Source organism: Coregonus clupeaformis, chromosome 26 (assembly GCF_020615455.1).
Source record: "Coregonus clupeaformis isolate EN_2021a chromosome 26, ASM2061545v1, whole genome shotgun sequence".
In the NCBI taxonomy this organism is placed as follows: domain Eukaryota; kingdom Metazoa; phylum Chordata; class Actinopteri; order Salmoniformes; family Salmonidae; genus Coregonus; species Coregonus clupeaformis.
Window position 1 is genome coordinate 14442047 of NC_059217.1, and position 27792 is coordinate 14469838.

General features: G+C 46.4%; 1 protein-coding gene across 3 annotated transcripts; it reads right to left on the reverse strand.

Moving 5' to 3' along the window:
• Positions 1 to 2814: 2814 nt before the first annotated feature.
• Positions 2815 to 12767, reverse strand: LOC121540410 (nuclear receptor subfamily 2 group F member 6-like). 3 transcript variants are annotated; one of them, XM_041849259.1, is made up of 5 exons: positions 12191 to 12767; positions 10975 to 11245; positions 10131 to 10225; positions 4190 to 4768; positions 2815 to 3508 (listed from the first exon to the last, which is right to left on the reverse strand). In XM_041849259.1, the coding sequence occupies exons 2-5, from the start codon at positions 11241 to 11243 to the stop codon at positions 3234 to 3236; spliced, it is 1218 nt and encodes a 405-aa protein (XP_041705193.1). In that variant the 5' UTR covers positions 11244 to 11245; positions 12191 to 12767; the 3' UTR covers positions 2815 to 3233. The 3 variants fall into 3 exon arrangements, with proteins under 3 accessions (XP_041705193.1, XP_041705194.1, XP_041705192.1); XM_041849260.1 differs by having other exon boundaries at positions 4190 to 4765; positions 10975 to 12767; XM_041849258.1 differs by having other exon boundaries at positions 10975 to 12767.
• Between the last annotated feature and the right edge of the window lie 15025 nt (positions 12768 to 27792).

Sequence of the window (27792 nt, forward strand, 5' to 3'; positions counted from 1 at the left end):
AAACAATAGTACGCAAGTATAAATACCATGGGACCACGCAGCCGTCATACCGCTCAGGAAGGAGACATGTTCTGTCTCCTAGAGATGAACGTACTTTGGTGCGAAAAGTGCAAATCAACAGCAAAGGACCTTGTGAAGATGCTGGAGGAAACAGGTACAAAAGTATCTATATCCACAGTAAAATGAGTCCTATATCAACATAACCTGAAAGGCCGCTCAGCAAGGAAGAAGCCACTGCTCCAAAACCGCCGTAAAAAAGCCAGACTATGGTTTGCAACTGCACATGGGGACAAAGATCGTACTTTTTGGAGAAATGTCCTCTAGTCTGATGAAACAAAAATAGAACTGTTTGGCCATAATGACCATCGTTATGTTTGGAGGAAAAAGGGGGTCCCTTGCAAGCCGAAGAACACCATCCCAACAGTGAAGCACGGGGGTGGCAGCATCATGCTGTGGGTGTGCTTTGCTGCAGGAGGGACTTGTGCACTTCAGAAAATAGCTGGCATCATGAGGAAGGAAAATGAAGTGGATATATTGAAGCAACATCTCAAGACATCAGTCAGGAAGTTAAAGCTTGGTCGCAAATGGGTCTTCCAAATGGACAATGACCCCAAGCATACTTCCAAAGTTGTGGCAAAATGGCTTAAGGACAACAAAGTCAAGGTATTGGAGTGGCCATCACAAAGCCCTGACCTAAATCCTATAGAAAGTTTGTGGGCAAACTGAAAAAGCATGTGCGAGCAAGGAGGCCTACAAACCTGACTCAGTTACACCAGCTCTGTCAGGGGGAATGGGCCAAAATTCATCTAACTTATTGTGGGAAGCTTGTGGAAGGCTACCTGAATTGTTTGACCCAAGTTAAACAATTTAAAGGCAATGCTACCAAATACGAATTGAGTGTATGTCAACTTCTGACCCACTGGGAATGTGATGAAAGAAATCAAAGCTGAAATAAATAATTCTCTCTACTGTTATTCTGACATTTCACATTCTTAAAATAAAGTGGTGATCCTAACTGACCTAAAACAGCGAATTTTTACTAGGATTAAATGTCAGGAATTGTGAAAAACTGATTTTAAATGTATTTGGCTAAGGTGTATGTTAACTTCTGACTGCAACTGTATGTCAACTCTGAGCTTCTTTGTTAACATCCGATACACAATGAAAAAGTGGAATTGAAAAAAAAAAAAAAATTTCAACTCCTCACAACCTTGCACTTTCAATACTGTAGGTAATATGGCTAAACAAGCATAGTCGCATCGTATTGCAGTCCATGGTAATATCACTCAGAGAATGCACATAACCTTGTACACTTTAGCAAAGTGCTACTGTCAATACACAGCATGCCCTTAAGTCCTTAACGGGGTCGGTACCTTTAGTTACATTGTGTGACAATCAATCACAATAAATGCCTGATTGGAAAATAACCCCTTAGCCCCTTCCCCTAGCCCCTACCCTTCAGTGTTACCGATCTGAAGGGACTGGATACTATGGGTTCTATGATCAGGTAATCCACTATACAATCTCTGTAATTGGTATAAACTTGAGGTAATAATGTATAAGACAGGGGTGACTCGGACTCAGGATGTGTGTGAGGGGTTATCTATCATATACATTCACCTCTGCAAGTGTTCGGCAGAATCGGCACCATAGCATGTACTGTAGCATTTATGCTATCGCTAAATATACTATGGAGTTGTCCAGAGCCCTTCATTTGCTTAACATTCAAAGATTTACATGACCACATATGCATAATGTATAATTACATAAACAACTATAAGCTCAACATTCATGTAAATCAATACCCAAAGATGTATATAAATCGAGGGCTCAAAAGGCAACAGCATATAAGGAAAGTATGTGCCATGGCTGTGGCATCACAATCCCTATGGCTGAAGCTCAAATGGCACCCTATTCCCCATACAGTACACTACTTTTGTCCAGAGCCCTATGCACTGTAGCTATGGGGAATAGGGTCCCATTTGAGACCCAAGGGACCCAACACAGCAGCCAGAGAGGCACGCTGAGCCTGGGGTCAGACAGAGTCATGTTGGGGGTCATAGGGATGGAGGTAGTAGTGGCACGCGGCCTTCAGTTACAGTCTGTGTTTCAGAGCCCTGTTCTGGGGCCAGAATGAGGTAGTAAAGGACTAAACAGAGGTCATAATACAGATCAGGAAGTATACACTTAGTCAAATGTATGATTTCCTTGGAATACACACGGAACAGCTAAATTATTCCAATGGTTTTGTTCCAGTTCCATTCATTGGTATTTCCATGTGGCTCTCTGTGAGTGAGTAGCAATACAGTACTCATCTACTACGTCCTTTAAGACCCAGTGCAGTCAAAAATGTGATTTTCCTGTGTTTTATATATATTTCCACACTATGAGATTGGAGTAAAACTGTGAAATTGTAAAACATTAGGATAATGCCCTTTTAGTGTAAGAGCTGTTTTAAAAGAACGACTGAAATTTCAGCCTGTTTTGGTGGGATGGAGTTTTGGCAAGCCAAGTGTCAACACCAGTTGGTAAATTAGTTAATAAACCAATAAGAAAGAGTTCCAATCCTCTCTGTCAATAACAGCTAGTTTTCAGTTTTTCCCTCCCAACTCAGACCACTCCCAGACAGTCTTAGCAAACCTCTTGCTTGAGAATTGGCTCTTGGCTAAGAAGATATTTATTTTTATTTTTGACTATTTTAATTGAAAACAATGATAGTAAGGTACTTAATTGTTACCCAGAAATGATTTCATATTGAGATAAAAACGGCTTCATTAGACCTTTAAAGCTGCAATATGGAACATTTTGGGCAACCCACCAAATTCACATAGAAATGTGAGTTCTATACCTGTCATTCTCATTGAAAGCAAGTCTAAGAAGCGATAGATCTGTGTTATGTGCACTATTCCCATTCTTAAGTGTCGTTTTTGTGTCTTTTACTTTTGGTTTGGTACACCAGCTTCAAACAGCTGAAACTACCATATTTTTGGTTATTGAAAATATATTTCACACTGGTTTGGATGGTACAATGATTCTCTACACTGCTTGCTTCGTCACATAAACTGAAAAGAAACTGAAACGATTAGAATTTTAGCAACCAGGACATGGCGGAGCGATTTCTGCATATTGCACCTTTAAGAATTATGACATCACTGGCTAATCCCTCTCCATCTTGTTCTAGGTCCCAGCCAGGCTCCTCTTCCAGGATCCTGTGTGTCCCAGGCTTCTGTTCCTCACTGCCCAGGGATGTATGGCCAGCTGATGGAGCTCCCAGACAGCTGCATGTCCCTGATGAGGGTCTCGATGGGGGTCTTGCCCACCAGGCGCATGAAGAACAGCTGGGAGATGAGATTAGCGGGCACGGCCCTGAGGGCAGGCAGGCGGAGGAGAATACGGCCAAAGCGCTGTGGCTGACCCGGGTACTGCATCCTCTCGTACTCCGTCAGAGCCATCTGGGCCTTCTCCTGCAGAGACTCCACGTGGACGGGGTCTGTCAAACCGCACGCATCTGAAGAGGACATCACAGGACACACAGACGGACTTAAGCATTGACTTAAGGTCAAATCAGAAGTGCAGAAATGGTCAGCGCTATAGTGCAGAACACAGGCAGGAGCTATTGTATTGGAAGAGAATACGACTTCTCAAACAACTTGACATCAATGAGACATGCTGCTTGAAAGGTCAGTTGTGCTTCTGCAGAGGTGTATGTCAATATTTATTATATGGACAGAGATATAACGCTTTAAAAAGCTGTTCATATGAGAAATGTTGACCTACAGACTGAACTTTACATCAGCATGACTCATTTGTCTAGATTGGAATACTAGTCATGGATTTTCTGGGAGTAAAGGAAAACTCATTCTAAAGCTATGAGCCTGGGCCTGTATCCCACTTCCTTCCATATTCTTGCTTTCTAATCTGAGTGCAAGCAAGAATTATAATGCTTTCTAGGAATCAATTCAGCATTAGTATTCCTAGGGGATTGTGAATAGTGATGCACTGCAGTATATCAGTATTTCTAGTAAGAAGGGTGACATTTTGAAAACGGAGCCAAAAGAACCCGGCCAGAGTGACTCACTATGAACATTAAAACCAGCAGGGTAGCAGCCTGTTAGGACAAGGTGTTGTATTTCTCAGGTGTAGGGGTTTTGGTTTGGACCAGAGAGTAACGACCGACCAGTACACTGACCTGGAGAGAAGAGGGCGATGGCCTTGAGGCAGCTGTACTCTGCTGAGTCCACCTGGAGCCGGGTCAGCTTGTCCACCTGGTCCTGGAACAACCTCACCTGGTCCATGAAGGACACCACCCTCTCTGCCGACATAGGCTGGGAGTGGAAGCCGGCCGCGGCCAGCAGAGGAGCCATGTGTAGCGGCAGGGCGGACTGGGCTGCATTCAGGATGAACAGCTCGCTCCAGCTCAGTCTCAGCAGAGCCACCTGCTCAGAGACAGGCAGCTCAGGGAAGTAGGGGATGTTCCTGGCCCACTCGATGGTGCTGAAGAGGAGGCGTGCCGCCAGCTCGCAGATGTTGTCGATGCCCATGACAGAGCCTCCTCCAGCGCCCTGCATCTGCTGCTGGCCGTACTGGGGTCCGTAGCGGCTGCTGGGGTAGGGCTCGGCGCGGAGCAGCTGGGAGATGAGCTCTGACACGGGCTGGCCGTTGAAGAATTCGCCCCCTACTGGCCCAGCCCCCGTACCGCCACCTCCGCCGACCAGAGAAGTGGGACTGATGCCTGGGTGGGATGGAGGGATACGCCCACGCTGGACTGCTGGAGGGAAGAGAGAGAGGGAGGAGAGGGGAAGAGGGGGAGAGAAAGGGCTTGTAGAGGTTGTAGAGGCTAATGCAAAACACGCTGGCAAGCTAAAGTTTAGCATTCAACATAACAGGTGTTTGTTGACGGAAAAGTAGGCTGAAAAGTAGCCCTTTAACGCCCGATGTTACATATACCTAACAGTGTCTTTAAACACCTGGTAACGTGTCTGTACGCGATCAAAACATCAAAAAACACCACACACCAGACTCTATCTGGTGGCCGATCATTGTAATTACCAAACCGGAAATCGTCACTCAAAATGGCATGCCTCCGAATCTTGTCAACACGGCAGTTCTGCTCCCCCGAAACAGTCTCGTAAAAGGTGAGTTTCTGAAATTCAATGCATGCAAAATGCTCATTAGCTGTCCAGAGACGCTTGAGTAAACTTTCTAAGAACAATATTCATTTTTGGTGAAGTATAGAACACTCGAAAAAGTCACGTTGCGTATATGTACATTGGGCGTTAAGTGATGCAAACCACACATTTTATGATGCTTTATATAAAATTACATTGTGTGTATATCACGTCAAATAATGAAAACTTACATCCAGAGTCTGGATCTCTTTATTAAACATATATTTGAGTGTTAGGCGACCAATTTGCAAAAAAGTAAAAAACTGCCCATCTTAACGGTAACATATATAATAGACACCAATGATAGTCGGGCGTTTTGAATACTGCAGCTAGCGTTTGCATGATATGCAATGCATTTTCAGACTGGTTTAACAATGACCATTTTCTCTAAAGTATTGTTTGTGTGTTAATATTTGCATGGAGTGAGCATTGTGTGTATACTGGCTGTACTTCATACATGAAACATGTATAATATGATGCTGCTTTTATTACTTGGGTTTCAGAAATAATGAGTTAGATTTCATGCCTGTTGTTACATATACACTATATATACAAAAGTATGTGGACAACCCTTCAAATTATAGTGGATTCGGCTATTTCAGCCACACCCGTTGCTGACAGGTGTATAAAATCGAGCACACAGCCATGCAATCTCCATAGACAAACATTGGCAGTAGAATGGCCTGTACTGAAGAGCTCAGTGACTTTCAACGTGGCAACGTCATTGGATGCCACCTTTCCAAAAAGTCAGTTCGTAAAATTTCTGCCCTGCTAGAGCTGCCCCGGTCAACTGTAAGTGCTGTTATTGTGAAGTGGAAACGTCTAGGAGCAACAACAGCTCAGCCGCGAAGCTCACAGAACGGGACCGCTGAAGCACGTAGCTTGTAAAAATCGTCTGTCCTCGGTTGCAACACTCACTACCGAGTTCCAAACTGCCTCTGGAAGCAACGTCAGCACAATAACTGTTCATCGGGATCTTCATGAAATGGGTTACCATGGCCGAGCAGCTGCACACAAGCCTAAGATCACCATGCGCAATGCCAAGTGTCGGCTGTAGTGATGTAAAGCTCGCCGCCATTGGACTCTGGAGCAGTGGAAACGCGTTCTCTGGAGTGATGAATCACGCTTCACCATCTGGCAGTCCGACAAACGAATCAGAGTTTTGCAGATGCCAGGAGAAATCTACCTGCCCCAATGCATAGTGCCAACTGTAAAGTTTGGTGGAGGAGGAATAATGGTCTGGGGCTGTTTTTCATGGTTCGGGCTAGGCCCCTTAGTTCCCGTGAAGGGAAATCTTAATGCTACAGCATACAATGACATTCTAGACAATTCTGTGCTTCCAACTTTGTTGCAACAGTTTGGGGAAGGCCCTTTACTGTTTCAGCATGACAATGCGCCCGTGCACAAAGCGAAGTCCATACAGAAATGTTTTGTCGAGATCGGTGTGGAAGAACTTGACTGGCCTGCACAGAGCCCTGGCCTCAACCCCATCAAACACCTAACGCCTAATCGCCCAACATCAGTTCCCGACCTAACTAATGCTCTTGTGGCTGAATGGAAGCAAGTCCCAGCAGCAATGTTCCAACATCTAGTGGAAAGCCTTCCCAGAAGAGTGGAGGCTGTTATAGCAGCAAAGGGGGACCAACTCCATATTAATGCCCTTGATTTTGGAATGAGATGTTCGATAAGCAAGTGTCCACATACTTCTGGTCATGTAGTGTATGTAACATTGCATAACTATTGCTAGGAGTGTAGATGATTATTTAGGGTCTCCTTGGGCAGTCCTAATCACGGCTTAATTTTCATGCACTGAAAACTGGGTCCGGGTTTCTAAAGGCTGGTCTGGTGGTAATCTGTCACTTCTTCAGCTAACTGGTCCGTGTCTTGGCAAGGCAACAATGTAGCATTGTTGATAGCAGAAACAGTCAGGTACCAGTGCTATGCTTACTCCGTCTAACAACCAGTTAGTTGGACATTTGTGAATTATTCAAAGTTTCAGACAATTTCATACCATTTCACTGCTAGCCTAGGCAGTCTGTTATTGCTATACCCAACTTGTTGTCTTGCTAAACGAGTTCAATACAGAGTCTGTCAAACTACCAAAGCTAGGCCACGGTTAGCTGCTAGACATGTTGCCAGTATGTGTCTGACTTGTCATTGCAGTGTTATTGACTACACACAACAGTCATGTAGTAAAGTAGACCACTACTATTCCTGGTGAACAGTGACCCGTTACCCGGAGAAGGTGATCCAAGCGTTTCCAGGTCATGTGGAAACACTGTGGCCTGGCTGCGTCAGTGCAGTCATTGGGTCACTCAGACCCCTGCATGACTATCCTTGCTGAATATAGCTCTGGGCTGGTGCCAGCTCAATGCAGAATAAATATGACACCTATGGGCTGGCTGCCTGGGTTATTCAACTTATGTACTGCTTGGGAAATGCCTCTGCCACAAGGGCCTGAATGATACGTACTACGTAGCGAGGATACTTAGAGTAGGGGTCAGGAGTGTGTTGGTTAGACTGAGGGCAAATAAGGATAGAGCTAAACTGGACTTACAAATACTATAGTTACATGAATGAAATATAAAACATGTTTAAATTCAAAATACCACAATAATAATTTGGTGGGTGCTTATATTTGTCCTATTTCACAGAAGTGTGTATTATACGCATGTGTGAATTGGAAATGACCGTGACCCCAATCACCCTCGGAGAGTAGGGCCACGGTCTGCCATTATCAATGGCAACCCTGGAGCAATTAGGGTTAAGTGCCTTGCTCAAGGGCACATCTACATACAGTGAGGGAAAAAAGTATTTGATCCCCTGCTGATTTTGTACGTTTGCCCACTGACAAAGAAATGATCAGTCTATAATTTTAATGATAGTTTTATTTGAACAGTGAGAGACAGAATAACAACAACAAAATCCAGAAAAACGCATGTCAAAAATGTTATTAATTGATTTGCATTTGAATGAGGGAAATAAGTATTTGTCCCCCTCTCAATCAGAAACATTTCATTTCTGGCTCCCAGGTGTCTTTTATACAGGTAACGGGCTGAGATTAGGAGCACACTCTTAAAGGGAGTGCTCCTAATCTCAGTTTGTTACCTGTATAAAAGACACCTGTCCACAGAAGCAATCAATCAATCAGATTCCAAACTCTCCACCATGGCCAAGATCAAAGAGCTCTCCAAGGATGTCAGGGCAAATATTGTAGACCTACACAAGGCTGGAATGGGCTACAAGACCATCGCCAAGCAGCTTGGTGAGAAGGTGACAACAGTTGGTGCGATTATTTGCAAATGGAAGAAACAAAAAATAATTGTCAATCTCCCTCGACCTGGGGCTCCATGCAAGATCTCACCTCGTGGATTTGCAATGATCATGAGAACGGTGAGGATTCAGCCCAGAACTACACGGAAGGATCTTGTCAATGATCTCAAGACAGCTGGGACCATAGTCACCAAGAAAACAATTGGTAACACACTACGCAGTGAAGGACTGAAATCCTGCAGCGCCCGCAAGGTCCCCCTGCTCAAGAAAGCACATATACTGGCCCATCTGAAGTTTGCCAAAGAACATCTGAATGATTCAGAGGAGAACTGGGTGAAAGTGTTGTGGTCAGATGAGACCAAAATCGAGGTCTTTGGCATCAACTCAACTCGCCATGTTTGGAGGAGGAGGAATGCTGCCTATGACCCCAAGAACACCATCCCCACCGTCAAACATGGAGGTGGAAACATTATGCTTTGGGGGTGTTTTTCTGCTAAGGGGACAGGACAACTTCACCGCATCAAAGGGACGATGGACGAGGCCATGTACCGTCAAATCTTGGGTGAGAACCTCCTTCCCTCAGCCAGGGCATTGAAAATGGGTCGTGGATGGTTATTCCAGCATGACAATGACCCAAAACACACGGCCAAGGCAACAAAGGAGTGGCTCAAGAAGAAGCACATTAAGGTCCTGGAGTGGCCTAGCCAGTCTCCAGACCTTAATCCCATAGAAAATCTGTGGAGGGAGCTGAAGGTTTGAGTTGCCAAACGTCAGCCTCGAAACCTTAATGACTTGGAGAAGATCTGCAAAGAGGAGTGGGACAAAATCCCTCCTGAGATGTGTGCAAACCTGGTGGCCAACTACAAGAAACATCTGACCTTTGTGATTGCCAACAAGGGTTTTGCCACCAAGTACTATGTCATGTTTTGCAGAGGGGTCAAATACTTATGTCCCTCATTAAAATGCAAATCAATTTATAACATTTTTGACATGCGTTTTTCTGGATTTTTTTTTTGTTATTCTGTCTCACACTGTTCAAATAAACCTGCCATTAAAATTATAGACTGATAATTTCTTTGTCAGTGGGCAAACGTACAAAATCAGCAGGGGATCAAATACTTTTTTCCCTCACTGTATTTTTCACCTTGTCAACTCGGGGATTCGAACTTGCGACCTTCCGTTTGCTGGCCCAACGCTCTAATGTTCTAACCGCTAAGCTACCTGCCAAACCGATATATGAAACTCTGAAACTGTTTTCTTCACCTTTTAAAATCAAGCTTGCTGTATCTTACAGTGTAAATATGTAAATATTTTGGCCAACTGACAGTTGTGAAATATCAGCTCTGTTTATCATGCCAGGGGCATGTTTTTGTAGAACGATGTAGGCGGCAGGTAGCTTAGTGGTTAAGAGCGTAGTGCCAGTAACCGAAAGGTCGCTGGTTCTAATCCCCGAGCCGACTAGGTGAAAAATCTGTCGATGTGCCCTTGAGCAAGGCACTTAACCCTAATTGCTCCTGTAAGTCGCTCTGGATAAGAGCGTCTGCTAAATGACTAAAATGTAAAAGTAAAAATGTAGTGCTGCTGTCAGTTATGGTATATGGAACATTGGATTGGCAGTATCTCTGCCTCTGCTTTAGGCATCGTCTGAGTGTCAGAGATGTTGTGCAACAGGTAAGATAGTATAGTTACCTTCTTTGCGCATGCCAACACGGAAGCATTTCTTCAGCCGGCAGTATTGGCACTGGTTGCGGTGATGCTGGTCTATCTGGCATTCTCGATTCGACCTGCACAACAGAACATTAGACATAGAATGGATTATCCTCATCTCTCTCTCTCATGAATTAATGATCTTACAGAGTGGCTGCTCTGGCTGTGTGAAAGGAGTCATAGGCTGGAACATAAATGGTTTTGTGGAGTGCAGACAGAATACAAATGCTCTATGCTTCTCTGTATAGGTATGTATAGCTGTATAGGTCTGTAAAGCTTTCAAACATCGCTACCTGTCCTGTATGATTCACAATTTATGAAACAGATTGAGAGCATTGTAACTACTGTGTACACTGTACAGTAACGGATAAATAGTTTTGATTGAATACGGCCCTTAGATAGTTAACAATAAACAAAGGCTCACATTCCTCAGAAGTGTAATATGGTAGTACTGTAAGATATTTTACTGACTGTAAACTAGGTTGAAGTGGGAAAGGCGCATTTGTATGGTTCTGATACAAAATAAGTCTGTTTGCCATGTGTATATTATATACCTGAAAATATATATTTTTTTACTTGAGTTAAAGCTGTAACACAAAGAGGAATCCCCAAGGGAAATAGTATCTAACAAGTTACAGGGTCTATAAGCATGCTGTACATATGATATGACCATCAAGAATAGGAATTTTAGGGATCCATTACAGTAGCCTATGTACACAGTAACCTTTGACATTAACTTGTGTGTTTCCTAGACTGCCTTTTTTAAATGATGTTGTTTTTCACATTAACATATTTTCTTGATATTTTACAGAGCGGCTTCACCTACCTGCAGGAGTAGTTGAGGTTCCTTCTGATGCTCCTCTTGAAGAAGCTCTTGCAGCCCTCGCAGGTGAACACCCCGTAGTGTTTGCCGCTGGACTTGTCCCCACATACCACACAGTCCACCACGCATGCCTTGTCCTCGTCTCCCACCTCCACATCACTCCCGGCCTGGGGTGAGCCCTCCTCCTCATCCCCACGCAGGTAAGCCTTCTCCCGCCCCAGTCCGTTGGTCTCCCCGTTAGGGTTGCCCCATCCCCCGCTCACCATGGCCATATCTGAGCGACACGGCCGACACACACAAAGAGGTATTGGTTTTTAGTCAGCTTCCAGGCAAAATTGACAGCGTTATGGAAAGTCAAAACAACAGAAACTGCACAGCATGTTCCAGACTCCTTCTTTTGACCTCTTTCCCCTTCTGTCTCCGTCAAATGACCCGGAGGTCCCTCTCACTGCTCTATTTCTCTACCGTGGCGCTGTCCTCCGACCTCTCACTCTCTTGTTCTTCTCCTTCACTCCTCTGTTTTTCCTGTGACCCCTAGACAATGACTCCTCCTGAAAGTTCTGACACAACAAGCGGTTCAGAGTTCAGGAGGGAGAAAAGGGTGCAGCCTGCCCTTCACAGAAAACAATAAATTACACAGAGGCTCAGGCTCTCTCTCGCACTTACTCTGTCTCTCTCAATTCCACCACACTAGGCGGAGGGTCGATGAGGGGTAAAATAGAGCCTGTCTTCATTTTCTCTCCTTACACCACGCTACTTTCACCCTGGACTAGCAGAGCAGGAAGAAAAGGACTGCTCTCCTTCAAACAGCCCAACTTACTTTACCCTGCTTACAAAACTAGTCGGACCAGTTCTGGGCTGTGTGTAGAAAGTGTTATCTATCAATCTTACAGGCAGCAGCACTGTTTTAGCTTGGCAAGAACTAATGATGGACAAGGAGCTCGAATTTGTGTGAAGAATTTGTTATACGTATGTGCCACAAGCAGATATTCAGAAAATCTTGGAAATGAAATGCTGTCATTCAACCCCCATAGAAGGTTGTTACAAAAACGTTTATAAACAGCACTTTTTGTTTCATTAGCTTGGCAGCACTATTCTATCCCCCCAGACAGACAGCCAATAGTCAGAGTTGATAGACAAATCCAGGGAACGAACAGACTGAATCTAGAGGCTCGCTATTTAGAACACAGATTTTAAATAGATAATGATAGACACCCACAGCTCCCTCTGGTCCTGCTAGTTCAAAGTGCAGTGACGTCCCCTCTCTCGCTCTGTTCCTTGCTCTGTTACTTGTTGTGAAACAGCGTCTGCTTCTTGTTCCTCTCCTGCTCCCAGAGATCTTCAATAGTTCAAATGACCAGAAAAAAAACAGACAAGAGTGGAGAAAAGGAGGGAAACCCTCTCTCTATTAGCCCTTAGACAGAATGGGAGCACCTCTCAGCAAGCCTCCCCTCGTCCCTCTCTCTCCGTTTATCTTTCTCTCCCTCCCTTGTTTTGTCAGTGCTTGTCCATCCAGCAGTAATGACTTCAGACCTAAGCCTCGCTGCATTCCCGTAAGCACGGTCACGGTGTACAATTGCAGTTTTTTATTGTTTTGTCCCCTTCCCTTCTTTCTCCTCTTCTCTGGCCCCGTCTTGAATAAATTAGGCAAACCAGCCGAGGAAAAACACGGTCACAGACGATAGCCAACGCTAGCTGTTGCTGTGGATCTGCAGTCTAACACAGCCTCTTCTGCTGCTCTTCTCTCTCTCTCTCTCTCTCTCTGTCTCACTCTCTGTCTCTCCCCCCTTCCTTTCGCCCAGAGAGGGAGTAGGAGAGAGAGAGCATGCTCAGGGATTTGGCACTACTATTCAAACCCTCTGGTTGCCATGGCACGCCCTGCCTTATAAGGCCATTGGAGTCAAAGAGCAGAGAGTGGGGTGCGGAGGGAGCGACACTGGAGGGCTCTCTCTCTCCACTCTACATGCACACACTCGCGCACATACACACAGAATGCTGCTGCCTGCTTGCCCATTTCTCTAACTGACCCCATGCCTGCCTCCCAGCACTAGGGAGTTAACTGCAAAACTGCCAGCAGACAAAGGGGCGCTGCTGGCCAACACACCAGGCAGATGGCAGTACTTTTTACTCCAGCTTCATGTTCTTCTCTCTAATCCACCTGGCTGACTTCCTCTGATTTTGTTGACCCCATAATAGCAGGGAGGGGTTTGTTGTTGAAGGACTTGGTTAAAGTTTACATGCTCTATTTTGGCCTCTTTTTTCCGATTTTCGGACACTTTAGTCAAATAGGGACACCTGTTTGGCTGTGTCTTGTGGACAGGTTATTTAAAATAAAGGGGAAGTATGGAGTGCTCACGTTAACATATGATTGGTACATATATAATTATAATAGTATAATAAAGTCTAACATGCAACAATTGTGTTGGTAACGCTTGATCTTGTGTGCATTGTCTTATCTAACATTGTACCTTAATTAGTTCACTTCCCATTTCTTCCAAAGCTAGCAACTGTATGGTTAACAAAAATGTTGCGTGTGCGTGTGTGATTGCGTGCATGAGCATGCCAACAACATTGTCAGGTGAAGGTCTCCTGAAAAAGAGAGGAGAAAAAAACACAGAGGGACCCTGCAGCCAAGGAGTCAGATAACAACCTAACAGCCTTCATATTACAGAACAACCTAACAGCCTTCATATTACAGAACAAACTAACAGCCTTCATATTACAGAACACCCTGACAGCCTTCATATTACAGAACAACCTGGCAGCCTTCATATTACAGAACAACCTGGCAGCCTTCATATTACAGAACAACCTGGCAGCCTTCATATTACAGAACAACCTGACAGCCTTCATATTACAGAACAACCTGGCAGCCTTCAAGTCACAGAATATAACAGCCTTCACTGCTGCTCTGATGTCACACTACTTCAAAGACCTTCTATGGACCAGTATTCTATGGTCCAACACTATACAGTATGTATTGGCTTGACTGATGTTATATGCACTGCATCCCCCTATTTGGACAACAATCTGGTCTTGCATGATTTCTTTGTAAAGGAGGAGGTGTGAGTGGGAGTGAGTGTCTATTTACCTCTGTTGTCTTTTTGCAAGAGAATGTGTGCATTTGCATGCGTGTGTGCATGTGTTCATGCGCTAATGTGTGTGACTCTCTGCGTGTGTATGCAATCGCGTGTGCATGTGTTCAAGTGCTCGTGCGCTCATGTGTGCGACTGTGTGTGGGAGTCCCTTGCTCTTTGAACTGTAGATCAGGAATGCCGTTGCTCTGCATGAAGTCTGCTGAGATGGGGTCTGTACATTCTCAACACAGCCAGAAGCCCAATACAGAGTGGAGCAGAGTGAAGCACAGATACAGCATGCAGTAACTGTCCCTAAGCCTATCAGCCTCCACTATGTTGACCTGATCCCTATATATCAAACACACACACAACTTAAAGCAGGCTACACCTGAATATCGGTATCCAAAAGAACAAACTCCTAAATCAAGAAGTTCTGTATTTGACCCAGGTCTGGTATTTTGACCGTGCTAGTGAATGTGTTGAGGGTGTGAAGGAATTTGGCCAGTGGGTTTAAATTTTTACCCTGTTTGTGACTGACTCTCTGACTGTGTGAACGGCAGCACATGACTCCCAGCACCGCTTGCCCATTAGTGACACTAACCTTTGGCCCACAACTCATTCTCTCACTTGCTCTCTCTCTGTCTCTTCCCTTCTCTAATTCAGTAATTATATCATTCTCTATTTCTATCCTGCTCTCATTATCTCCTTTTCTCATTCTCTCCTTTCCTATTTCTGTCTTTCACGATCTCTCTCCTCACTCATTCTCTCCTTCGCTTATTCATTCTCATTCTCATTCTCTCAGCACTGCGGGGCCTTTTGACCTTAGCTGAATGACGGAGCAGCATAAAATAAACAGGCCAGTGGAACCTGCCTCAGAAAAACATCTGCTGGTTGGCAACACATAACACACAACGCTTTCGGTCCAATCAATATTTACCCACTCTCTCCTCCTTCCCTCCTCCACAAGACCTGCTGTAAGTTGCTGGGAAACGACACATTTGGTGCATTTGTCATTTAAATGAGTTTCTCTCTGTAGGTTGTCAATAATGGAATGTTGGACGAGAGGGGTGGTTGGGTGGTCTTGTTCCTCTATCCTCGTGGGGACCTGAAATCCCCAAAAGTCCCCACATGGATAGCAAAACAAGGAAATGTCCCCCTCGTGGGGACATTTCCCACGTCCCCACGAGGACAAAGGGTATTTTAAGCTTAGGAGGTTTAGGGTTAGAATTAGGGTTAGGTTTAGGGGTTAAAGGGATACTTCTTGATTTTTGTATATCCTTCCCCAGAGTCAGATTAACTTGTGGATACCATTTCTATGTCTCTGTGTCCAGTATGAAGGAAGGAAGTTAGAGGTAGTTTCACGAGCCAATGCTAACTAGCATTGTAATAACTAAGGTGTTGTCTGGTCCGTTGCATTGCTCAGAACTTGGGGGGGATAGATCTATATCTAGTAACACCAAACTCTCGTCAGTAATACTGTAGTACTAAATAAATAGTTAATTAGAAGTTGATCATTACTAGTATGTTTTCAATTTACAAAATATTTTGTTCAACAAATCACAAATCAAAGTGTTTTACATTTATCCATACAATTGTATATTTCTAGATTTGTTTTAACACATTAAACAACATTGTAACAGAAGACAATGCTATCTACAGACATCCCTGTTAAAATAACATTGAATCATCATCTACTAATCTTACACAATGAGCTTTACACATTAAGACTAAGCATTACCCTAACCCATAACAGTCAGACAACAATTTTGACCACGGTGTCCATCTCCAATCTCCTGTTAAATCTCCATTTCCAATCTGTTGTTCACTAGCTACTGTGAATGGAGGGAGCGGATGGCGAGACAGAGGAGTGGTTGGTTGAGGACAGGCAGACAGAGGCCCTAACGGGTCTTATTAAGACATCTCAGAGTTAGACTAACGGGATTATCAGCCATTCAGCGCAGCCCAGCAGCCAGAAACCACGCCCCTCCATGGCCTTCACCTCGCCAGACCGTAGTCCCATAATCCCCCGCTTTACAGAGAGGCTGAAGCGCTAAATTACCTTAATTAGGTTGGTTGCTCTCTACGCTGGCCTTATCTGGGACCTGACATGGCTTAGGCTGGGTCTCAAATGGCACCCTATTGCCTATATAGTGCACTACTTAGAGCCATAGGGCTCTGGTCAAAAGTAGTACACTATAAAGGGAATAGGGTGCCATTTGGGATGCACGTTTACTTATAAGGCCAAACAGGAAATGTAATGTAGGTTGTAGGCCTAAACCCCACAAAGCAACTGGTTGTTTTAGCCTGCCCTGTGTATCTGATAGGGAAGTGGTGAGACCCATTTGTGACTATCATGACGGTGGCCATTGTGTGCCTGAACAGCCAAGTGTGTGATTGTGTTGTGTTTGGAGATGCCTGGGTCTCCTTATGTGTCTGTGCTCAGTAATGATGGGATCATTTAGCTCTTGGTGATCTGTATTGTTGGGTGTCATTACATGAGTGGGTGAGAGCACAAAGCAGATGTGATACATTGTTTTAATAGAGGTCAAATCTGCTTTTTAACATCAGAGAAAAGTGTCCATCTCTGACCCCTCTATAGGGCTCTACCCTGTCAGGCTGTGGAGTGGTGTCATCACAAGTAGCCTTACAGGGGAGAGGGGAAGAATAGAGAGGGTGCAAGGGAGAGAGAGAAAATGGGATAGAGGGGTGAGCTCATGCCTCTGAGGAAGAAAGGAGTGGGGCACAGCCTGTGATGTCTTTATACAGCTTATTCAAATTAGAAACGGATGCAAAGAGTAAATGAGGTGACCTTAAACCCCAGGGTCACTGCCCTCTGTGTGTGCATTAGAGTGTGTGTGTGTGATTGACAGCCTCTGTCATTGTCTAATAATAACAGAGGGACTTTTTCCCAGGCATCTACAGATCCCCTATTTCCCTATCATCAATCTGTTCACCAATAACTTCTGTACATGGTGTGAAAAATTTGAGATATCTCCCTAATGAAAAGCAAACACTTCTTATTCACATTTCATGCATGATCATACACGAGGATTTCCTTCAACTTGTCCTTTTACAAATAGATCAAATATGTCAGTGGCATGATTTCATTCCAAACCAAGGGGATAAGTCATTCAATAATTCAACACAGTAATTTTGAAACATTCCAGTAATGAAAAGACATTATCAGAGATAAGATGCTCATCACCTCAACCCTATCACCCAACAGCTGAATCCTGATACTGAGGAATCAGACATTACTGTAATGAAATAAGCCTGAGGGTTCCATGTACATAAGGTATCTCCCGAGTGGTGCAGTGGTCTAAGGCTCTGTCGTAGCCGGCCGCGACCGGGAGACCCATGGGGCGGCGCACAATTGGCCAAGCGTCGTCCAGGGTAGGGGAGGGAATGGCCGGCAGGGATGTAGCTCAGTTGGTAGAGCATGGTGTTTGCAACACCAGGGTTGTGGGTTCGATTCCCACGAGGGGCCAGTATAAAAAATAATGTATGCACTCACTAACTGTAAGTTGCTCTGGATAAGAGCGTCTGCTAAATGACTAAAATGTAAAATGGTTCCCTTTACATGATAGTTACTGTAACAACGCTATAGTGAGTAAGAATGAGTGCATCAACACATCCTCTCCTTACCTCATCTTGTGACGTCTTTGCCAGGAAAGCAGAGTCAACCAGAGGTTAGAACCTTCCCGTTGGATTGAGACCCTTTGATGAGCATGAGGCATACCAGAGTGAGAATGAAAGAGAGGGAGTGAAATAGAATCATAATTGTATCATCTGTTATAATCGCATCTATTATAACAATGGCCATAATGACCAAGAGACCCAAGGAGAGGGGAGCAGGGCAGCAGACCTTCCCTGATGACCTCTGCTGCCACAAAGAGCAAGCCCAGGCAAGAGTCAGGGTGACAGGGGTTCACCTTCTAGTCTGGCCCCCTGAACCCTCCATTCAGAGGCTGTTACAACAGACAGGCAGCGCTGTGACCTGGTGGGTGTGACACTGAACCTTTGCCTTAACCTCCTGACCGCTGGTGACAGCTGCAGCCGGCTGGCCACCTAGGACAGTGCAGGGGTAGAGAGGATTAGGGCGAGGGAGGGAGAGAAGGAGGGGGTGAGAGAATGGAAGGAGGGAGAGTTTGAAGAGAGTAAAAAGGAAAAAGAGAATGAGAGAAAGGAAGGAAGAGGGGAAAAGAGAGAGAGGTTGTGAAAGAGACAAACGGGCAAGCCACCCATGTGAAAAAAATACTATAGTATAAATACTGTAGTATTACTATAGTAATTCTTACTTGCTATAGTGCATTCGGAAAGTATTCAGACCCCTTGACTTTTTCCACATTTTGTTACATTACAGCCTTATTCTAAAATGGATTAAATTGGGGTTTTTTCCTCATCAATCTACACACAATACCCCATAATGACAAAGCAAAAACAGGTTTAGACATTTTTGCAAATTTATTCCCCCCCCAAAAAATGAAATATCACATATTACATAAGTATTCAGACCCTTTACTCAGTACTTTGATGAAGCAACTTTGGCAGCGATTACAGCCTTGATTCTTCTTGTGTATGACGCTACAAGCTTGGCACACCTGTATTTTGGGAGTTTCTCCCATTCTTCTCTGCAGATCCTCTCAAGCTCTGTCAGGTTGGATGGGGCGCGTCACTGCACAGCTATTTTCAAGTCTCTCCAGAGATGTTCAATCGGGTTTAAGTCCAGGCTCTGGCTGGGCCACTCAAGGACATTCATATACTTGTCCCGGATCCACTCCTGCGTTGTCTTGGCTGTGTGCTTACGGTTGTTATCCTGTTGGAAGGTGAACCTTCGACCCTAGTCTGAGGTCCTGAGCGCTCTGGAGCAGGTTTTCGTCAAGGATCTCTCTGTACTTGTCACGATCGTCTAATGAGGGAGACCAAAGCGCAGCGCGTTGAGCGAACATGACTTTATTAAATTAAAGTACTCACTACAAAAACAACAAACAACGACGAATCGTGAAGTCCTCAGTTACAATGACTGACAAGGAACAAAAACCCACAACACTAAGGTGAACACTGACAGTTTAAATATGGCTCCCAATCAGAGATAACGAGCCGACAGCTGACACTCGTTACCACTGATTGGGAGTCACACGACCAAACAAGGAAACACAACCAAATACAACACAACCAATACCAAACACAACCAAATGAACACACCCTGGCTCAAAATACACAGTCCCGGCTCCGCGGGTCCGGCTCCGGGCTTGACCACCACCCTACTACAATCCCCCCGTAGTGCCCCCAGTCCGATCTGACCCAGTTAGCTGGATCAGGACTGCCGACGCGCACCCCTGGCTTGGCGCGTGAGGCAGGAATGGACCGGACCTGGCAGACGATACGCACCCTTTGCATGGTGCGTGGAGCCGGAACAGGCCTCACCAGGCTGAAGACTCGCATCCCTGGCTTGGTGCGAGTAGCAGGAATGGGCTGAATCCGGCTGACGACTCGCACCCTTGGCTTGGTGCGAGTAGCAGGAATGGGCTGAATCCGGCTGACGACTCGCACCCTTGGCTTGGTGCGAGTAGCAGGAATGGGCTGAATCCGGCTGACGACTCGCACCCTTGGCTTGGTGCGAGTAACTTGGATGGGCCGGACTGGGCTGGCGACGCGCACCACAGACCTGGTGCGGAGAGCAGGAACGGGCCGGACAGGGCTGACGAAACGCACCATAGACTTGGTGCGGAGAGCAGGCACGGGTCTGACAGGGCTGGCGACGCGCACCACAGACTTGGCGCGGAGAGCAGGAACGGGCCGGACAGGGCTGACGACGCACACCACTGGCTTGGTGCGGGGAGCTTGGATGGGCCGGACTGTACTGGGGACACACACCACTGGCCCTACACCGGGATCTGGAACGGGCCGGACCGGACTGGCAACACACGCCAGTACCTCTCGCCGTGCCTCTACTTCCTCCATCCCCTCTTCGACCAGTGGCCCCCGTAACCCGACGGCCTCCTCCGGCAACCCACTGGACCGCTCTATCGCGGCCTCCTGCTGGTCCGACGTCGTGAGCCCCCCTAAAAATTTTCTGGGGTTCTCTCCTCTTCGTGGACCAGGCCTCCATCGTTCTCGCCAGACTATCACCCCACTGCTCCAAAGTCCAACCTCTCTCCTCTTCTCTTGGCTTGGCCCAGTCGAGACTCCTACTCAACTGCTCCCAAGTCCATCTCTCTCTTCTTCATGCTGCTTGATCTGGTTAAGGTGGGTTTTTCTGTCACGATCGTCTAATGAGGGAGACCAAAGCGCAGCGCGTTGAGCGAACATGACTTTATTAAATTAAAGTACTCACTACAAAAACAACAAACAACGACGAATCGTGAAGTCCTCAGTTACAATGACTGACAAGGAACAAAAACCCACAACACTAAGGTGAACACTGACAGTTTAAATATGGCTCCCAATCAGAGATAACGAGCCGACAGCTGACACTCGTTACCACTGATTGGGAGTCACACGACCAAACAAGGAAACACAACCAAATACAACACAACCAATACCAAACACAACCAAATGAACACACCCTGGCTCAAAATACACAGTCCCGGAGCCAGAGCGTGACAGTACTTTGCTCCGTTCATCTTTCCCTCGATCCTCACTGGTCTCCCAGTCCCTGCCGCTGAATAACATCCACACAGCATGATGCTGCCACCACCATGCTTCACCGTAGGGATGTTGCCAGGTTTCCCCCAGACTTGACACTTGGCATTCAGGCCAAAGAGTTCAATCTTGGTTTAATCAGACCAGATAATCTTGTTTCTCATGGTCTGAGAGTCCTTTAGGTGCCTTTTGGCAAACTCCAAGCGCGCTGTCATGTGCCTTTTACTGAGTGGCTTCTATTTCTGTTTTTTTATTTTCAATACATTCGCAAAAATTTATAAAAACCCTGTTTTTGCTTTGTAATTTTGGGGTATTGTGTGTAGATTGAAGAAAAACATTTATTTAATCCATTTTAGAATAAAGCTGTAACATAACAAAATGTGGAAAAAGTCAAGGGGTCTGAATACTTTCCGAATGGACTGTATATACACAGGGTCAGTCAGTTCCAGTACCATATTTACAATGTGCAGGGATACTGTAGTGATAGAGGTAGATATGTATAGGGGTAAGGTGACTAGGCATCAGGATATGATAAACAGAGTAGCAGCAGTGTATATGGTGAGTGAGTGTGTAGAGTCAGTATAAATGTATTTATGCGTGTGAGCAAAAGGAGTGTGTGTTGGAGTGTCAGTGTACGTGAAGGGCCCTGTGAGTGTGCAAAAAATAAAAATAAAAGGTCAACTCAGTCAGTGTAGCCATTTTGTTAGCCATTTAGTTAGTCTTATGAGTTAGGGATAGAAGCTGTTCAGGAGCCTGTTGTGTCAGACTTGATGCACCGGTACCGCTTGTCATGCGGAAGCAGAGAACAGTCTATGGCTTGGGTGGCTGGAGTCTAACGATTTTTCAGGTCTTCCTTTCACACCACCTAATAGAGGTCCTGGATGGCAGGGAGCTCGGCCCCAGTGATGTACTGGGTTATTCGCACCACCCTCTAGCGCCATGCGATCGAGGGCGGGGCTATCGCCGTACCAAGCAGTGATGCAGCCCGTCAAGATGCTCTCAATGGTACAGCTGTAGAACTTGAGGATTTGAGGGCCCATGCTAGACCGTTTCAACCTCCTGAGGGGGAAGAAGCAGTGTCGCGCCTTCTTCACGACTGTGCGCTTGTGGACCATTTTAAGTCCTTAGTGATTTGGACACTGAGGAACTTAAAGCTCTCGACCCGCTCACTGTAGTGTTTTTGCAAATGTGATGTAGTATCCTATAGTAGTATTCACTGTATTGTTTTCACGGACATGACTGTATTATATTGTAGTAACACCTGCTGACTAGGGTTAGCTAAAAAAATAATATACCAGACTACTGTTTATGAGATCAGCTCAACCAGAACAGAAGACAACAGTTCTGAGCAATGCAACAGACCAGACAATGACTTAGCAAAAATATCAATGTTTTATTACAATTGTAACATCACAGGTTCTACGCCCATTAAAGAAAATCAGTACAGAGGCAAATATAAAGAACAAGCTGTCACGATCGTCGAAGGGAGTAGACCAAGGCGCAGCGTGAGGTTTGTACATCTTATATAATTAAGTGCACACACAATAAACAAAACAACAAACGATACGTGAAGTCCACGGTACAAACACAAAACCAACTGGAACACACCGAAAGGAACAAGATCCCACAACTATTGTGGGAAAACAGCCTCTATAAATATGGCTCCCAATCAGAGACAACCAGCAACAGCTGACACTCGTTGCCTCTGATTGGGAACCACTCTGGCCAACATAGAAATACAATACATAGAACTACAACATAGAACAAAACCACATAGAATCTACACACCCTGGCTCAACATATAGAGTCCCCAGAGCCAGGGTGTGACAGTACCCCCCTCCCCAAAGGCGTGGACTGCGACCGCGCCTCAACATAAACCAAACAGGGGAGGGCTGGGTGGGCATTCCTCCTCGGAGGCGGTTCCGGCTCCGGGCTTGCCCACCACCCTCCAATAATCCCCCCGTAGCGCCCCTGGTCCGGTCTGGCCCCGCTGGCTGGAGCTGGACTGGACATCGTAGGAGCGGATTGTTTAAGCTCCGGTGTGGAGCAGCTGACCGCTACCTGACCAGGCCCCGGTGACCCAGGCACGGGTTGTGCCGGACTGACGACGCGCACCCCTGGCTTGGTGCGTAGAGCAGGAACGGGCCGGACCGGGCTGACGATGCGCACCCCTGGCTTGGTGCGTGGAGCAGCAACGGGCCGGACTGGGCTGACGATGCGCACCCCTGGCTTGGTGCGTGGAGCAGGAACGGGCCGGACCGGGCTGACGATGCGCACCCCTGGCTTGGTGCCTGGGGCAGCTACGGGCTGGACCGGGCTGATGATGCGCACCCCTGGCTTGGTGCGTGGAGCCGGAACGGGCCGTACCGGGCTGACGACTCGCACCCCTGGCTTGGTGCGTGGCGCAGGAACGGGCCGGACCGGGCTGACGACGCACACCCCTGGCTTGGTCCGTGGAGCAGGAACGGGCCGGACCGGGCTGACGATGCGCACCCCTGGCTTGGTGCGTGGAGCAGGAACGGGCCGGACCGGGCTGACGATGCACACCCCTGGCTTGGTGCGTGGAGTAGGAACAGGCCGGGCTGGCGACGCGCACCGTAGGCTTGGTGCGGGGAGCAGGAACAGGCCGGGCTGGGCTGGCGACGCGCACCGTAGGCTTGGTGCGAGTGGCAGGAACAGGCCGTGCCGGGCTGGCGACGCGCACCGTAGGCTTGGTGCGAGTGGCAGGAACAGGCAGGGCCGGGCTGGCGACGCGCACCGTAGGCTTGGTGCGAGTGGCAGGAACAGGAAGGGCCGGGCTGGCGACGCGCACCGTAGGCTTGGTGCGAGTGGCAGGAACAGGCCGGGCCGGGCTGGCGACGCGCACCGTAGGCTTGGTGCGAGTGGCAGGAACAGGCCGGGCTGGCGACGCGCACCGTAGGCTTGGTGCGAGGGGCAGGAACAGGCCGGGCCAGGCTGGCGACGCGCACCATCAACTTAGTGCGGGGAGCAGGAACGGGCCGGACCGGACTGGTGACGCACACCACTTGCTTGGTGTGAGGAGCGGGACTGGGTTTCTTCATAACCCTCCGCTCCCTCAGCTGCCTACACAGTTCCTCTCGCCGTGCCTCTACTCTCACCTTCTCCCTTATCGCCTCCAGTAGCTCCACCCTCTGAACCACTAACTCCTGCTCCCTCTGGACCAATAGCCCCCTTAACCTGGTGGCCTCGTCACCCAACCTCCCAATACGCCCTGTAGCTGCCTCCTGCTGCCCCGTCGCCCATGCCGTGTGCCCCCCCCTAAAAAATGTTTGGGGTTGCCTCTCGTCCGTCCGACGACGACCCTGTTGACGCCGTTGCTCCTCTCTCCGTCGCGCCTCTACCGTCTCCCTCCATGGACGGCGATCCATCCCGGCCTGGATTTCCTCCCAGGTCCAGGACCCCTGCCCGTCCATTATCTGCTCCCACGTCCAGGCTGCCTGCTCCTGGACACGCTGCTTGGTCCTGGTAATGTGGGATCTTCTGTCACGATCGTCGAAGGGAGTAGACCAAGGCGCAGCGTGAGATTTGTACATCTTATATAATTAAGTGCACACACAATAAACAAAACAACAAACGATACGTGAAGTCCACAGTACAAACACAAAACCAACTGGAACACACCGAAAGGAACAAGATCCCACAACTATTGTGGGAAACCAGCCTCTATAAATATGGCTCCCAATCAGAGACAACCAGCAACAGCTGACACTCGTTGCCTCTGATTGGGAACCACTCTGGCCAACATAGAAATACAATACATAGAACTACAACATAGAACAAAACCACATAGAATCTACACACCCTGGCTCAACATATAGAGTCCCCAGAGCCAGGGTGTGACACAAGCAAAGTTCATTAAAGCTTAGGCAATTAGGTTTGCTTATTTGACACAGAAACGCATTAACAAGAGTACACCAAAATAATTTACTTAGATCTGTTACGTCCACTATATACTGTGCTTTCACAGAGATTCAGTTCACCATAGCCATAAAGCAGGTCTGGTTAGCATAACAAAAGCAATGCACAACAAGTAGAACAATTATTCATTTGTGTCCATTAACACAAACGACACGTACGATCACATATGTGTGATAATTCTTGAGTGGTCCCTGCAGCGTACCATCGCACATATGTGATTGGAACAGTAGCAACAGAATATATGATGCAACAAACAAGTCTAAACAGTTAGCGACCTAACAGCTAGGCTTGTTTACAATGTACCACATCTCTGGTGAGCACAAGGGAGAAATATAATATTGTTTAGAAAAGTGATGCGTGTCAGCGAAGCTAACAGCAGCTAAATTCTTTATGATGGCAGCCATGTTTGTTATATGTTTGACAAGTGAAAACTCCTTAATCCCAGAATGCCATTCACTATAAGATGCAAATAAACAAAGTCAAAGATGGCTGCACCCATTGCCTGAAAAATATTAACTTAGTTTCGCCACTTTTCAGCATATTACACATTTGATGTACTTGTTACAGTGTATACAAGAACCGGAGCACATGCCTTGACAACTCGTTTACCATTTTTGACAAATCACAAAGCAAATAAAATGTTGTCACCTCAGAAAATGAGCCAGGGGGAAAATGTTTGCAAGGCCTGTGTTGTTCTGACTAGAGATGCACAATTTCTTCATACTTGATCTGGGGAAACACTGGGGAAGTGCTTGGGCTCTCCTTGAAGAGAGAAGTTTGACCGGATCAGTAAAGCCTCAAACATAAGTGTTTTGCAACAGTGAAGTGGGCTACTTCTATGTGAATTTATGAGGTGGCAGAACACACCTCAATTCAAACTGTTGTTGGAAAATGAAACTTGTTAGAAACGAATTTGAAATTGACAAGTTGAAACAGCCTATAGATAGTTAGCAGGCAGCATGCCTTGGTTTGAGGATAGCGCGGGTTAACTGTCCTGTTGCATAACAATCACATTTTGGAACAGTGAGTGCATTCTGACATCACACGCATAAAAAAAAAACTCATGCTGGGGAGACCTTTAGAGATATTTGGAACTTACACATGAAAAGGTTAACACTACAAGTACCAAATAGAACAGATCAATAGACTGGTTGTTTGATTTAGCCATTAGCATTTCGCAGCCATTTGCGGCCAATACCAACTATATGAAACAAAAAATGGTAAGGAGTCCTCTAATCCTCTTTTATAAGAAAAAAAGGCTTGTACTCACATACTGGTTGTTGTTTGTGAGAGTCGTTTGTCGTGCTCAGCTACCCAGCTCTGTTTGGGTGAAAGACCCGGATTGAAAGGAGGTGCCCTCGAACCTGCCCATATTAATACCTTACCATAGAGGTCACACCTGCCACGAGTGCCCTCCGTCCTCACGTGACCATAGAGATGGGTAGAGGGCACACCAGCTACGAATGACCTCCCCCGCATCCACGTCACAGAGCATGGAATTCTGTACAAAGATTAAAAAACAACTGTCAGTTCCTTTTGACTTTACCAGTATAAATCAACAATCAACAGAAAACCTATAATACATTCTGTGAATGGATCAGCTTGTCTGAATCACCATAACACAAGCAGGAGGCATGAAATGAACAGACCAGAGGCAGTGGTTGTGGTTCCTTTTCTCAGATTTCCAGCATTGTTACTGACCGGTTCTCTTTCGCCCGACTAAATAATTCCAATACAGGGTAACGTCCAACGCTGAAACAACAGCGTAACAAAACAATTAACATAAACTAAGCAGTAAACCAAATGGCCGTGGCCCAAAAAGGGAAAGCAAAACAACAAACGGCTATTCCTGTCTTTAGACTATCGTCTACACATAATAGTTACAGGAGGAACGCTTCTCTATAGCTATAGTCTGCCTTGGTTAACAGAGAGACAAGGTGCCCCAGACGAAGACGCGTTCTCTGAGGTGGGATAATACGACGTCCTTCCAGGTCTCCATTTCTACTCCCAATCCTCCCTCAGCTCCTCTCCTGGCACACCTATATAGAGGAAGACACCAAGCAATTAGTGGGCCCAGCTGTGTGCTAAATGGTTTTACACTGAGTACCTCTCCCCTGAGGAGGGTGCTGTCGTGTCGTCTTCCTCCGTCTGGTCACTGAACTCTCACATGCCTTCCCTCCCAAGAACGACCCAGAGGGGCGTGCGCCAGTCGAGACCTCCGGGTCTCGACGGGATAGTGCGTCTGCATTTCCGTGTGCCCTCCCGATCCGTGAACCACCTGGAAATTAAAGGGTTGGAGTGACAGGAACCATCTTGTTATTTGGCTGTTCGTGTATCGCTTACCCGCCATCCACTGGAGGGGCGCATGATCCAGGACCAGCCGGAATCGCCTCCCCAGGAGATAGTACCTCAGATATTCCAGGGCCCACTTAATTGCCAGTGCCTCCCGCTCTATCGTCGCTTACTTCCTCTACCTGTCGTACAGCTTGCGGTTTATGCAGCTTTTTCGTCACTCATTTCAAGACTCACTTCAACTCTTTTAACATCATTACTGACCAACTCTCGTATGCCTAGTTTGTAATTTATCGCTTCAAAAGATCGTTTTCCACACTTACCAGTCCCAGTGGTGAAAAGCATAAATAATCTGTATCAGTCGAGGAGTCGCGTTTTCTCTTGGAGATTGATTCTCCTCGTTTATCCTCCGTCATGTTTGAGTGTTGCTTGATGTTGTAATATTTGTCGATACATTTCTCTGGCCTTATTTTTTGTTTTGTGTTATTATCCAGATGGAATGTTATTACCCGCGAATATATGAAGTGCTAATATTTAGTCTAACTTACTGATATTGAATATTATGTTTTTATCTTGAGGTGATTCGCACTGCTGTGTATTCAATATGCCATCTTGTCTACCTAAGCTTGATCCTAAGCTTAGTGACGTGCTTGGAGGGGACAATGGTGTTGAACGCTGAGCTGTAGTCAATGAACAGCATTCTCACACAGGTATTCCTCTTATCTAGGTGGGTGAGGGCAGTGTGAAGAGCAAATGAGATTGTGTCAAGACTGGGGCGGTATGCAAATTGGAGTGGGTCTAGGGTGTCTGGGATAGTGGAGTTAATGTGTATCATAACCAGCCTCTCAAAGCACTTCATGATTACATA